This window comes from Pyrus communis, chromosome 17, assembly GCF_041283825.1.
Source record: "Pyrus communis isolate YQ-2024b chromosome 17, ASM4128382v1, whole genome shotgun sequence".
In the NCBI taxonomy this organism is placed as follows: domain Eukaryota; kingdom Viridiplantae; phylum Streptophyta; class Magnoliopsida; order Rosales; family Rosaceae; genus Pyrus; species Pyrus communis.
This window is the reverse complement of record NC_142581.1, coordinates 756,117-768,116: the sequence shown is the minus strand read 5'-3', so window position 1 is coordinate 768,116 and position 12,000 is coordinate 756,117. Positions and strand designations below refer to the sequence as shown.

The 12,000-nt window shown below is 40.1% G+C and overlaps 2 protein-coding genes and 1 pseudogene across 3 annotated transcripts; 2 read left to right on the top strand and 1 right to left on the bottom strand.

Annotated features, from left to right (window-relative positions):
• Positions 1-1,767: 1,767 nt before the first annotated feature.
• On the top strand, positions 1,768-3,556 carry LOC137749216 (UPF0481 protein At3g47200-like; annotated as a pseudogene). The gene has a single exon (XR_015958200.1). The product of XR_015958200.1 is annotated as a UPF0481 protein At3g47200-like (transcript).
• Positions 3,557-5,257: 1,701 nt separating this feature from the next.
• On the top strand, positions 5,258-5,965 carry LOC137709470 (calcium-binding protein CML38-like). Its single transcript, XM_068448562.2, has one exon. The coding sequence runs from the start codon at positions 5,293-5,295 to the stop codon at positions 5,713-5,715; it is 423 nt and encodes a 140-aa protein (XP_068304663.2). The 5' UTR covers positions 5,258-5,292; the 3' UTR covers positions 5,716-5,965.
• Positions 5,966-6,584: 619 nt separating this feature from the next.
• LOC137709305 (protein LYK2) lies at positions 6,585-9,046 on the bottom strand. Its single transcript, XM_068448390.2, has 2 exons — positions 8,931-9,046; positions 6,585-8,835 (listed from the first exon to the last, which is right to left on the bottom strand). The coding sequence occupies exon 2, from the start codon at positions 8,792-8,794 to the stop codon at positions 6,716-6,718; it is 2,079 nt and encodes a 692-aa protein (XP_068304491.2). The 5' UTR covers positions 8,795-8,835; positions 8,931-9,046; the 3' UTR covers positions 6,585-6,715.
• Positions 9,047-12,000: the final 2,954 nt, after the last annotated feature.

Below are 12,000 nucleotides of genomic sequence, written 5' to 3'. Positions count from 1 at the left end.
GAGACACGTATCAAATGTATGCGACCCAGGACTCCACAGATGGTGGAGGGTCGTTGTCTGGGTGCCACGTGGGTGATATGCTGTGGTCGGTGCTTTCCATTGGATTAGAACTGCTTTCTGTTGGCCACGACTCTATTCCTTCTTTCATACTCATGGGCATTTTAAGAAATCGATTTTCAGAATTTAGCGGAGGAATTGACTAAATTTTTAATATTTAATGTTCATTCAAAAAAGATAAATATTTACAGAAAAATTATTAAAGTTTGTTTCTCCAACGTTAAAAGAAAACTCAATTCACAAAATTTAAGATGGATCAGTTGACTCGGTCTACAAATATATCACAGCTATCAATGGATTCCTAAAATTTAGGTGGAATGGGGGTTATAATTCTTTCTTTCTACTTTCTCGAAGTATAATGATAGACCAAAAGACTCGACTAGAAGGAATCCGCGGAGAAGTGTCCCCCTACCCTCCTCAAAAACGTTCATGACCGTTTATCGTACATCGTGCGATCAGTTTTCGTTATGTACTATTTATATTTAATTTTAAAATTTAAATTTTGAAATAATTTTTTATCATACAATATACGATGAACGGTCACGACTAAACGATGAAGGCAATCTCACTGGCACTGTGAATCCTGCTTTTGAGGGTTTGATTCAACAGGACGCATGGTCATATATAGGATCAATAGTATTGTGCACCCCTACTGTGTTGGCTGCTCTAATTGGCTCTCAATCTGCATGGAACTGCCTGCGCGAACGTTATGCTTCACACCACATGCCGTCTCTCCAGCTTCGAACTGAACTCATGAACACCCACCGTGGCGACTCTTCTGTTGCTGACTTTCTTGATCGTGTCAGCCATCGTGCTCTAAAATGTCGGTCCAGCATATGAAAGCAGCGTAGCCTCTGCTCAGGCTTGCGAGGAGCCATATCTTACAGTGCTTTGGAAGCTCTCCTTCTCAGTGCTGAACGTTGACAGAAAAGCCACAATCCTCCTCTTTGAGGAAGGGGGGGACTCTTGGTGCCTTGGTGGTGCCATCAATAAATGGGACGAGATTCCTTCTACGAAGCAAGGGAAGCATCGGCGCCTGGGTAATTGGTACGATCGAGTTTGATGGTGAGAAATTTGCACACGTTGGGTTGGGTAGGGTTTGGGGTAGAGGAGGAAGAACCGATAGGAATTTCCAAAAGTCCTCGGCTTATCAAGGCTGTGATGAAGCGTTGATCGCAGAGGAAAGTATACCAAGCTTTGGCAACACACTTGCATTGTAGCTAATCTTTTGGTGGGAACCGTACAACGATGTTACTTGTTAGTCAATAGCCCGGCAGGAGATTTTGTATGTTCGGTACTCACACCTAAAATTATTTAAACCCGAACTTCTCTAATCTCTAATAAGACAGTCCTACCAAAATTTCTCTCAAGTTGCCCGGTATCTCGTGTGTTGTCATGGTCCAACCAATCTGTTAAGCAAATTTTTTTTCCACATTTGCAAAAGATATATTTGATTTCAAAACTCCGCCTTTTTTTGTAGGATGCCAAAAAAGATTGAAACAAACTGAAAACACGCACTTTTAGTGGGGTTGAATTTTAACTTTAAAATTAAAGTACATCTTAAAGAGTGAGAATTGTTCTTTGGTTCTGCAAAGCAAAAGAAACATGTCTGTGCTGCCTTCGTAACTTTATTGTTCACTGCACTTTCCCTTTGCATATGACGAAAGACTATATGACCGCCAGACTAAATCTCTTTATTCTAACGTCCTGCATTACTGCATTTGCTTGATTTTCAGGTACATGTTTCCGTTATCTTCCCATTTTATTTCATTGTTCTGCACACTTGTCAAACTGTGATTATCGGAAATGCATGAATGCCTATAACTAGTTTCTAAAAATACTTCAGAATTTGTTTCATTTGCAATTTGTTTCAGGATTTTTGAAAATATATAGTCATGGAAAATGAGAGAGAAAGTAGCAAGGTTGACGATAGTACTTCCATGGAATCCTTTTGTATAGACACTGATTGTATCGTTGAAGAATTGACAAACACCATCGGAGCAAAGCTTCTCAACCATTCGCCATTGCCAGCATCCTGCTGCATATTCCGAGTTCCCCATCAGATTCGGCGACAAAATATACAGGCATACGAACCTGATATCGTCTCAATCGGGCCCTTTCACCGAGGCCGCGGTGGCGATCAATTCCAACTCATGGAAAAGGTCAAGCGCTGGTACTTGCAGTGCCTTCTCGCAGACGCAAACATAACTTTGGCAACCTTGATCACAGGTGTCGTGGATTTCAACAAGCGTGCTCGTGATTGTTACGCAGAGCCATTGGATCATTTCAACAAGAAAGACTTCGTTGAGATGATGGTAATCGACGGATGTTTCCTAATCGAACTATTTCGAAAAGGACTTCCCGTCGATCAACAAGACGAGAACGACCCCGTTTTCAATGTGTCCTGCATGCTGCAATATCTTTACCATGATCTTCTCCTGCTAGAAAATCAGCTGCCATGGTTTGTTCTCGAGCGGTTATACAATTCAACCGCCATGAAGAATACTACTTCCGAAGGAAATGCCTCCTCCCTCACCGACCTTGTCCTCAACTTCTTCAGACAATCCGTGGCGGACGATGGTATTTTTATTTTCAAACCGAGTCCGAATCTCCCTCCCGAACCCCTGCACATACTTGATCTCATAAGAACCGTGATCGTTGTTCCTTTTGAAGATTTAGGCTCCAAACGAAATGAAGAGGGTGAAGACCAACAGCAGAGCAAGGAGAGCGAGCTGCCGCAGAGGGTTCCGAACGTGACAACTCTTTCCGAAGCCGGCATTAAATTCCAAAAAGTTTCAAAACCCCGGACTGCATAATGAACATAAAGTTTGAAAATGGGGTGTTCACGATTCTACCACTAGCAATCGACGAGCGGACAGGGCCGCTCTTCAGGAAACTCATCGCCTTCGAGCAATGCTGCCACAGCCGCCTCCACAAGATAACATCTTACGCCGTCCTGATGGATAATCTCATCGATTCAAGCAAGGGCATCGACCTTCTTTGCGAGTTGGGAATACTGGTGAACTGGCTGAGCTCGGAAGACGCTGCGCAGTTCTTCAACGAGCTGTACAAAGACACGACGGTCATCGGATTTTACTACGAGGGACTTTGCAACGAAGTGAACAAGTATTACAAGACTGACTGGAACAAGTGGATGGAAAAGCTGAGGCGCGAGCATTTCGGTACACCGTGGGCGATTATTTCTTTGGTCGCTGCGTTTGTTCTGCTGGTGCTCACAATGTTGCAGACTGTATATGCAATTCATCAGTATTATCATCCTCCTAAATAGTTGTATCAATTTGTTATTTGTCTTGATTTTCTTTCGCTTCCAACGCTTAAGGTTTGGACATGTGATGGGTTTGTGTGTGTGTTAGAACTTGTGAGAGCTGCGAGTTTTGTCCTTTGAAGTTTTTTGGACAACCATGTAGACAGAATTTGGGTGTGACGGCTTAATCACGTGACTTGTCCTACCACGAAATAAGATGCTGTCACATTATCATTTATCTTCTATCTATATTTTTATAAATATATAACCTTCTTGATCTGTCCTTCTCATTTTGCTATTTTTGTTTTTTTTCAGTGTTATGCGATAACTGAAATATATATTTTTTGATTCACTCTTTAAAGATTAATTATAAAAAAAAAATCAACTAAATTATAAACTGTGCAACATGGCAGTTGAGAAAAAAAAAGCCAAGAATGTTCAAATTAAAAGTTGATAGCATACTTTATCCGGGTATCGATGGTGTGGATAGTTGATAAGTACGTCTGTACATATCTATATAAATTAGTTGATAACAATAACATATCGAGATACTGTTGAATAGTCAAACTAACCACGGGTTGACGTGGTTGACCCAAAGTTTTTACAGGTGAGCCTTTATAAGATTAAAAAACAGAACAAGTATGTTTTTACAGGTGAGCCGTTTAGAAATTTGAATAGAATCACCACCAAAACCAAAGATCTAGAATGTATTTTTTTAAGATAATAAGAATTTATTAAAAACCAATCGAGAAGGTATAGAGAACAAGTATGTTCAACATAACTAAGAGGCCACACGGGCTAAAAAAATCACATAAATTTACAATTACAAACCATTATGAAGACAATATAATTGTCGAACCACCACGAAGACCCGTATCTAATCCACAAGAAAGATAACAACCCTGCGAGTCATAGAATCACCATAACAACATCATGAGAAAAAACTGCACCACCTATGATGATCTTGCAATTGTCAGCAAAAATGTACTTTTATGAGTCACGTCCAACAAATGTCGAGTTTTCTCCTCATAATTCTTTGCTGTGTGCACAAACTAAAACAAAAACAAAAACCAACCTTAACTGTGAACAATAGCCATTGCTTAAAGATCTGAGTTTGATTCGTAATCATAACCATCACAAAGACTTTTCTCGGTAGAGCAAGACAATAACCTTAATCACGAAAACTCTTCTTGTGACAACAAAAAAGCAACCATAACTAATAATAAACACAAAAGAAGAAAAAAAAAATCAAGAGAGATTGTCGTCAACTCCAAAGTTAACGGCCAAAGTCGGCTGTTGACAATTATTATTATTTTATATAGGTTTTTCTCTAGATAGTGGCTATCCAAAGAGTTAGAATTTAAATTCAAGGAAGTTGCTTCCCACTTTCGTATATTTCTCCCGGTGGTTGACGTGGTTTTGGCGGTTGGCAACGGACGGCATCCAAAAAAATATTTTGCTTCGAGCTGCTTCGAGAAAGCTCGAATTAAAGTCAGTCGGTCACTAAAAGTCTAAAATCCAATCTGTGTGCAATAATAAACCAACAAATCCTCTGTTTTCACGTTTTTGTTTTTATTTGGCCGGTTTTTGAGATTCCTTATATACAGAAACTTGTTGGAATAATAAATGTTTTTTTTTGTCTTCAACGTGACAGCCATTTATTTGACAAATAATTTATTTTTTAAACATGTAAAATTATTTATAAACGAGTGACATTATTGAGACTTCATTGAGATTGAACATTATTATCTAACAATATTTTTCTTTATTTGTAGATTAAAAATATTAAATTCAATTAACAAATATATTGAATTCGATATTTAAATATTAAAGTCGTTATTTACGAAAGTACTACCTGCGCACGGAAGTACCATCAGGTCAGTTGGTCAACCACGACACGCGCATTGTCTCATGTATTTAACCCAGAACCAAGAGCACAAACTTCCAGAAAGAAAAACGGTTTCGAGCTGATGGATAAAGTAGCACAATACGAGCGCGTTTTCAAGCAGTTTGATGCCAACGGAGACGGAAAGATATCACCTATGGAGCTGCAACAGTGCGTCGGGGCGATAGGCGGCGAGCTCTCGCTGACGGAGGCGGAGGTGGCGGTGGAGTACCTAGACTCGGACGGCGACGGGCTGCTGGGGTTGGATGACTTTGTCAAGTTCGTCGACGGAGGATGCGACGAAGAGAAGGTTAATGTCTTGAGGGAGGCTTTTAAGATGTACGTGACGGACGGGAGTGGGTGCATTACGCCCAAGAGTCTCAAGAGGATGCTGAGTCGGCTTGGCGAGTCCAAGAGCGTCGACGAGTGCAAGAACATGATTGCGAGATTTGATCTCAACGGCGATGGGGTGCTCAATTTTGATGAGTTTAAGGTCATGATGTTTTGATGGATGGTGTATATATGAAGTGTGATTTTGGTTTGTTTTTGCTACTTTTGTAGTCTGTTCTTCGATGTTGCTTGATTTTACGGCTTCAGTGCTGGTTTTCGGCAAATCTAACCTGAGACAGAGATTGTTACATTCATTCATTTTCTTCGGTAGTGCGTATTTGGATTAGGCTGGTTCATCAGAACATTGTTTCTACTCTTTGTTCCTGAATTCGAATCGCCTATTTATATATACAAATTAGTTTAGAATATTGCATTTTTGTATTGAAAATTTGATTTTCTACTAAGTCGTCTACCTTTTCTCTCTTTACAAGGGTTGGTGTTACTCCTTGCTCATGCAGTTTCAATTGTCTACCTAATGCTTAACTAATCGGAAATTTTCAATTGTCTACCTAATGCTTAACTAATTGGAAATTTTGATTTAGTTACGGCATTTTAAATCAATCATGCATTGTTATATATTTTAAACTTGCTTATCTTACATTTTGTCGTTGGTCTGGAATATAATGACCACGACATGCATCCCATGTGCAAGAGGGTCTTCTCTTGTTCAACATTTTGAAATATGAAAGCATCGGTTCAACGGAAAAATTGCTATTTTGTGACCGAAATATCATGGGTTCAAGTCGTGAAAACAGTTTTTTTTTTATAAAGTAAGAATAAGGCTACATATACTATAGACGTTCCCTCTCCTCCCTCTCTGATTCTCGCAAAACGAACGACCTTGTTAGCTCGGGTTTGAATTTCAATTGACTGATGTTTGAATGAGATAGTAAGTGCAGCACATGCTCCTATACAACAAAGCAATAAGAAATCACGTATATATAGAACCAACCACCATTGAAGCTCTGCACCAATAAACTAAGTAGCTAGTGCCTAGTAGTACCAATGTCATTTATTATTTGAGGAAACAAAGATGTTATATATACAAGCAGAAGAACCCTGTGACATGCACCCATAAACATGTCTTCTGTTTGCAATGCATCCTCCCAATACTTCGTTCACACATAGTTTGCCGCCGCCGCTTTCACCAGCGGCTTACAAGAGCTCTCACTGATCAAAATATTCTCCCCCTCCACGCTTTTCGACTCCTCCACCAATCGCGACAACTTGTGGACAACTTCCCCTGCACTAGGCCTCAAACTAGGGTCTTCGTCGACACAGGTCCTTGCTAGATTTGCCAGTGTGACAGCTGCGTCGAACGAATAGTTATCCCCCAACGCGCTGTCCATCCACTCTCTTAACTCCTCTGCATTGTCCGAATGCAACATGGATTTGATCTTCTCTGAGAGGTAAAAGTTTTCTTCTCCCTCAGCGCCCGGCCTGCTTATTGGCGTTTGTCCACACAAGACCTCTAGCAACACGACGCCATATGCGAAAATATCAATGCTTGGAGAAATCACACCCTGGTGAACATATTCGGGTGCCATGTAACCCAGGCTCCAAGACGCGGCAGGGCTGGTTGGACTACAATGTTGATCGTCGGAGTCGTTTTCAGCACACTTTGCCATGCCGAAATTCCCAATCTTTGCGTTGAATTCTTCGTCTAGGAAAATGTTTCGGCTCTTTACATTACGATGGACATAAGGGGGTTTCATAATGTGGTGCATGTACTGCAAACCCATGGCTACATCAAGACATATCCTCAGCCTTTGGCTCCACGTCAAGAAACAATAGCACGACGCAATGAACTGGTTTTTGATTGCCAATCCGCCATGGAGCCAGTCCTTCAAAGATCCATTGTTCGCGTACTCGAAAACCAGAAACGATTCTTGCCCCTCTGGCCTCAAGCAAGTTCCCAACAGCCTCATTATGTTGGGGTGATGGTGAATGGCATCGTGAAAAAGACCAAACTCAATCTTCGAAATTGTATCTGGCTGTATGCGCTTTACTGCCAAATTCTTCCCGCTTAGGCGGCCATGGTACACAGATCCTTCAATGTGGTTGCCGGAACTGAAGTCCTCGGTTGCTCTGCTCAGCTCCTCAATTGTATACATCTCCACCAGCACCTTTCGCAGAGTGGTTGTCTCGATGATCTGACTGTCAAAAGTATCTTGTGATCCCTCAAACGAGACTTTCTTGTCACTTGTTGTCCTCACACTTAGGCTGAGCTGTTGCAGCTCCACATCACGTCCTTTTGGTGAAGTCTTTTTCTTTTTCTTCATCTGAAATAGCAAGAATGCTGCCGCGACCGCAATGCTGGCTCCAATAATGACTCCGCTAAGCGCGACATACAATCCCATCTGGTTCATTTTCGCCTTCTTCTTGTGGGGACTAACTGCCGGGATGCTAGTTGCTGGAAAGCGCAAATTGGGTTCCCGGGGCTTTGCTAGAGGACCGAGTATAGGTTTTCCTTCAAGCGGAATCAAAAGAGATGTGAGAGGTGTCAACCTTTTGGGTCTAAAGCTTTTGAATGATCTGTTATTTGCAGATATGATAGCTTCTTGTGTTGTATTGAACTTAACAGCCAAATCAGAAATCGTGTCGCCTTCGCTCACAGGATATGAAATCAAGAGTCTTGACTGTGTCACAAGTCGAGATGATGAAGAAGGACAAGCACATCTCAAGGGGATCACCAACTGAAGCTTATCAGCAAGCCCCCACGGCGAAACGCCTGGATTCTTCTCTCGAATAGCTCTGCAGGTTGTCAAGCCCTCTAGTGACTGAGCAATGCCATAAAAGCTCTCACCTTTCACACTAGTCTTTGTCAACTCGGCACAAAAAACACCACCATTGCCGCACTCACAATCAATCGGTATCAACAAAAGCTCGTCTTTAGGAAGAAACTCCGTGTCAGCTGAAAATCCGTTCGCGTCTGCTATCACAAACGGACTGATGCCCAAGTAAGAGCTCAGATTGGAGAGAGAGGAGTAGTACGCGTTGGTGCGAAGAATCGCGAAAGTTGCACACTTGTTCTCTACAGATGATGCATTTGTAGAGTTGCAGTAGTAGCCGGACGCGTCGGGAGACGTGGATTCGCAGCTCAAAATGTTGTGTGATTTTTGTTCAAATGCAGACACAGTCAGAAGTGAGAAGAAAAATAGGAAGGAAGAAGCAGAAGAAGCAGCTGCTGCAGCCATGCCGATGAACCACTAGGCTGACCACTCAGTTCCACATGAGCCTATAAAAAATAAATACAGTTTAAAACACTTTGAGGGAGTGAATATTTTGGATCTATAAAAATATAATTTAGACAATTGAACTGGAGAATTTTACCAAAGTTGTTCATGAACAAGATTCTTGGGGATGGCAAGGAATTTGTATATATTAATCCCTCTGATTCCAGCTGTTTAATTAGTCCTTACCTTGGGCTAATCCATCCATCCTACATTACCAAATGCTAGCTAATGGGCAGCTACTTATCCCCAAGTTCCAAATGCCACTTATCAGTTACACTTTTCTCTGGATAAGACTTGTTATCGATACATTATCCGTCAGTTAGCAATTAACACTGATGCCAAGCAGTTATTCTCTAGACAAGAGTTCATTAGTCACTTAAAACGACGAAATATTTGATATAGTGTTGATAAGCTATAGATAACATAGACAGGTAGCATGTCAAAAGCAATCGTGTGCAATTCAAATATTATGCACATAATTGATACAAATATTGACATTTTCGATACAAACGAAAGAACAAACGTGAATCATTTGGAATGAAAAGATGGAAGAAGCTAAATTGGCAGGCAGGCAACATCAGTAGGGATAAAAATGATGCAAGATTTGGAGAAATTTGAGGATGAAAATGAACTGAAATACAATGGAAGAGACTGATGCAGGTTAAAAGTGAGGCATGAAATAAAGGCCTACGTGTTATTGATAGGTCAAGTTGGTTATGAACAACCTAGGTTGACAACCTCCACCCTTCACCAATAGATCAAATATTCGTTTTCAGTCATAGCTTGGAGATGAAACCAATAAGCGTGGACACAATGAGGTAGTGGAACATTGGAACACAGTGATGTTGTGAATTCTCTCAATTAGACTCACTGAAGAAATTAGGTTCGGGGCAAAAGGGGTAAAAGAAGATTTAGGAAGACTTGAAAAGAACTTCTAAGAAAAGACATGGAGTATTTTGAGCTAATGAATGACTTGACATAAAACCGAGCTCAATGGCGTTTCAAGATTTATACAGCCGACCTCACTTAGTAGGATAAGACTTTTTTATTGTTGTTGTTGTAGCAGAAATTCTTGTGGATGACAGCGGAACTAAGATAAAAAGTCCGACCCACTCACAATGTAGTTTGCCTCTCTGCATTTAGGTGCCACTTTATCTCATGTAGTTACAAATCCGATGTAAAGGATCACTCCATTGTGAGGAAATCAAACAATCTACCTAATCCAACTTTCGAGCGGAAGAATTTCTCAAATTTTGGTCTGTCAAGTCTATCTAAGATTCAGTTCAGTTAATTTGTTTTGGAAAATCCAACTATAAAGTTGGATGTAATGAGTAGCAATGCCCATATTTCACAAAAAAGTTCGAGCACATCCCAAGAGGGCCAAAGTCGAATAAAGATGGAAGGCACTTTTCGTTCAAAACAAGATTAAGAAATACAAGTAGCAATGGATGAACCAAAGAGTCCCAACAGTGAACGGCACGTGATACCACATGCTGACCACTTCCCTTGGTCAACAATGAAAGATTTACCAAAGTACCAACTTAGGACTTTGGAGCATGCACAAGTTCTAAGTTTCTATCCAAGTCTGAGTTAACTCAGATCACTTATTAAAAATACGTTAATAAATCAGGTCGTTATCGGATCATTTGTTAAGAACCCGTTATGACAGAAAAACTACTTGCATAACCTATTAAGACGGCACGAAACAACGCAACCTCTTAATGAGTTGGGTTGTTATCGGATCATTTCTTAAGAATCCATTAAAATAAAATGTTTGACACGAAGTAGTCCGCTAAAATAACATGTATGACACAAAAACAATACAAACACGACAAACGCAACCCGTTTGCCATGCTCAAGTGAGATTAAACTTAATAATAAAAATTAAGAACTAGATTTGCCCATTTCTCATACGCATCGATCCGATCTCGCATTTTTCTGTTTCATTAATTATGTAATTAACCGTTTAAATATATTCTAGTTTATGTGTTTTTATAGGTCTTCCGAATGTAATTTCTTCTCTCGCACATTTACGCCATCCTCGAATAAAAAATAAATAGTTTCATGCAACAAGTCAATAGTGGATGCCAAATGCAAACATTGTGTTCAGATCGCATATGATGCCTGCTGCACGTGCTCTGTAATTCACAGATCAGGAGAACAACATAATCTTGATATCAAATAAACATGCGCTGACGTGGAATACAGGATTTTCTGGAGAAAGTTTTCTGAGAAGACAATTTTAGCCAAACAAGACCATATTCATACCAAATGTAGGCAGATAAAGATTTTCCCTCATAGGGAGAGCTTTCATGCACGGAAATGTTACAGAGTTAGGGTTTGTTTGGTATTGCTGTGCTTTAAAAAAAATTATTTATGCTGTGCTGTGAGAATAGGCAGTTGTGAAATAAAGTAGCAGAATGTTTGATAAACTTTTTTTGTAAAAGTGCTTTTGAAAAAAAAAAAAAACAATATTATAATGTTTGATAAACTTTTATGTAAAACAGATGTGAAAAAAAACTAATTTTTCAAAGCTAGGTTTTGCAGCTTTGTGTTTTTTGCTTTTTTTCACCCAAAACTGTGAAAAAAAGCTAAAGCTGAATGATTATCAAACATAAGAAAGCTCACAACTTTTTTTTATAGCCATTTTTTTCAGAATCACCTCAGTACCAAACTAGGGCTTAGTATCCCAAATCAATTACATATCGCCATGTAAAAAAGCCAAAACAGATGACAGTGAGTGAGATACCGCCTCAGTGACATCCTGGTCTCATGTACGTCTATTTACAGGGCGGCCATAGTAAGGCCAAATTCACCTTATACCCATTCGATACTAAGACAAATAATTTCTGAGTACGTGGGATTCTGTTCTCTCTCCTCCCACAGCTGATCTCAAAAGATAAAACCATGACGATTTGCAACACCAAAATCAGCATTCATATTTACGATATTTACGCAGAAAGTGGGGAATCCCTAAAGGTAATGAACATGTCATCACAGCCTCGAGCAACCCCATAACAAATAAAAAAGATCGACAGAAATGTATGCAACGTATCAAGGGATTGCCAGCTGCAGGATGTCATGATATTCAAGTATGAAATGAAAGTTGTAAATAAGGATCGCAGACTCGCAGTTATTAGTCATGTTAAAGCAGTTGTATGTGTCAA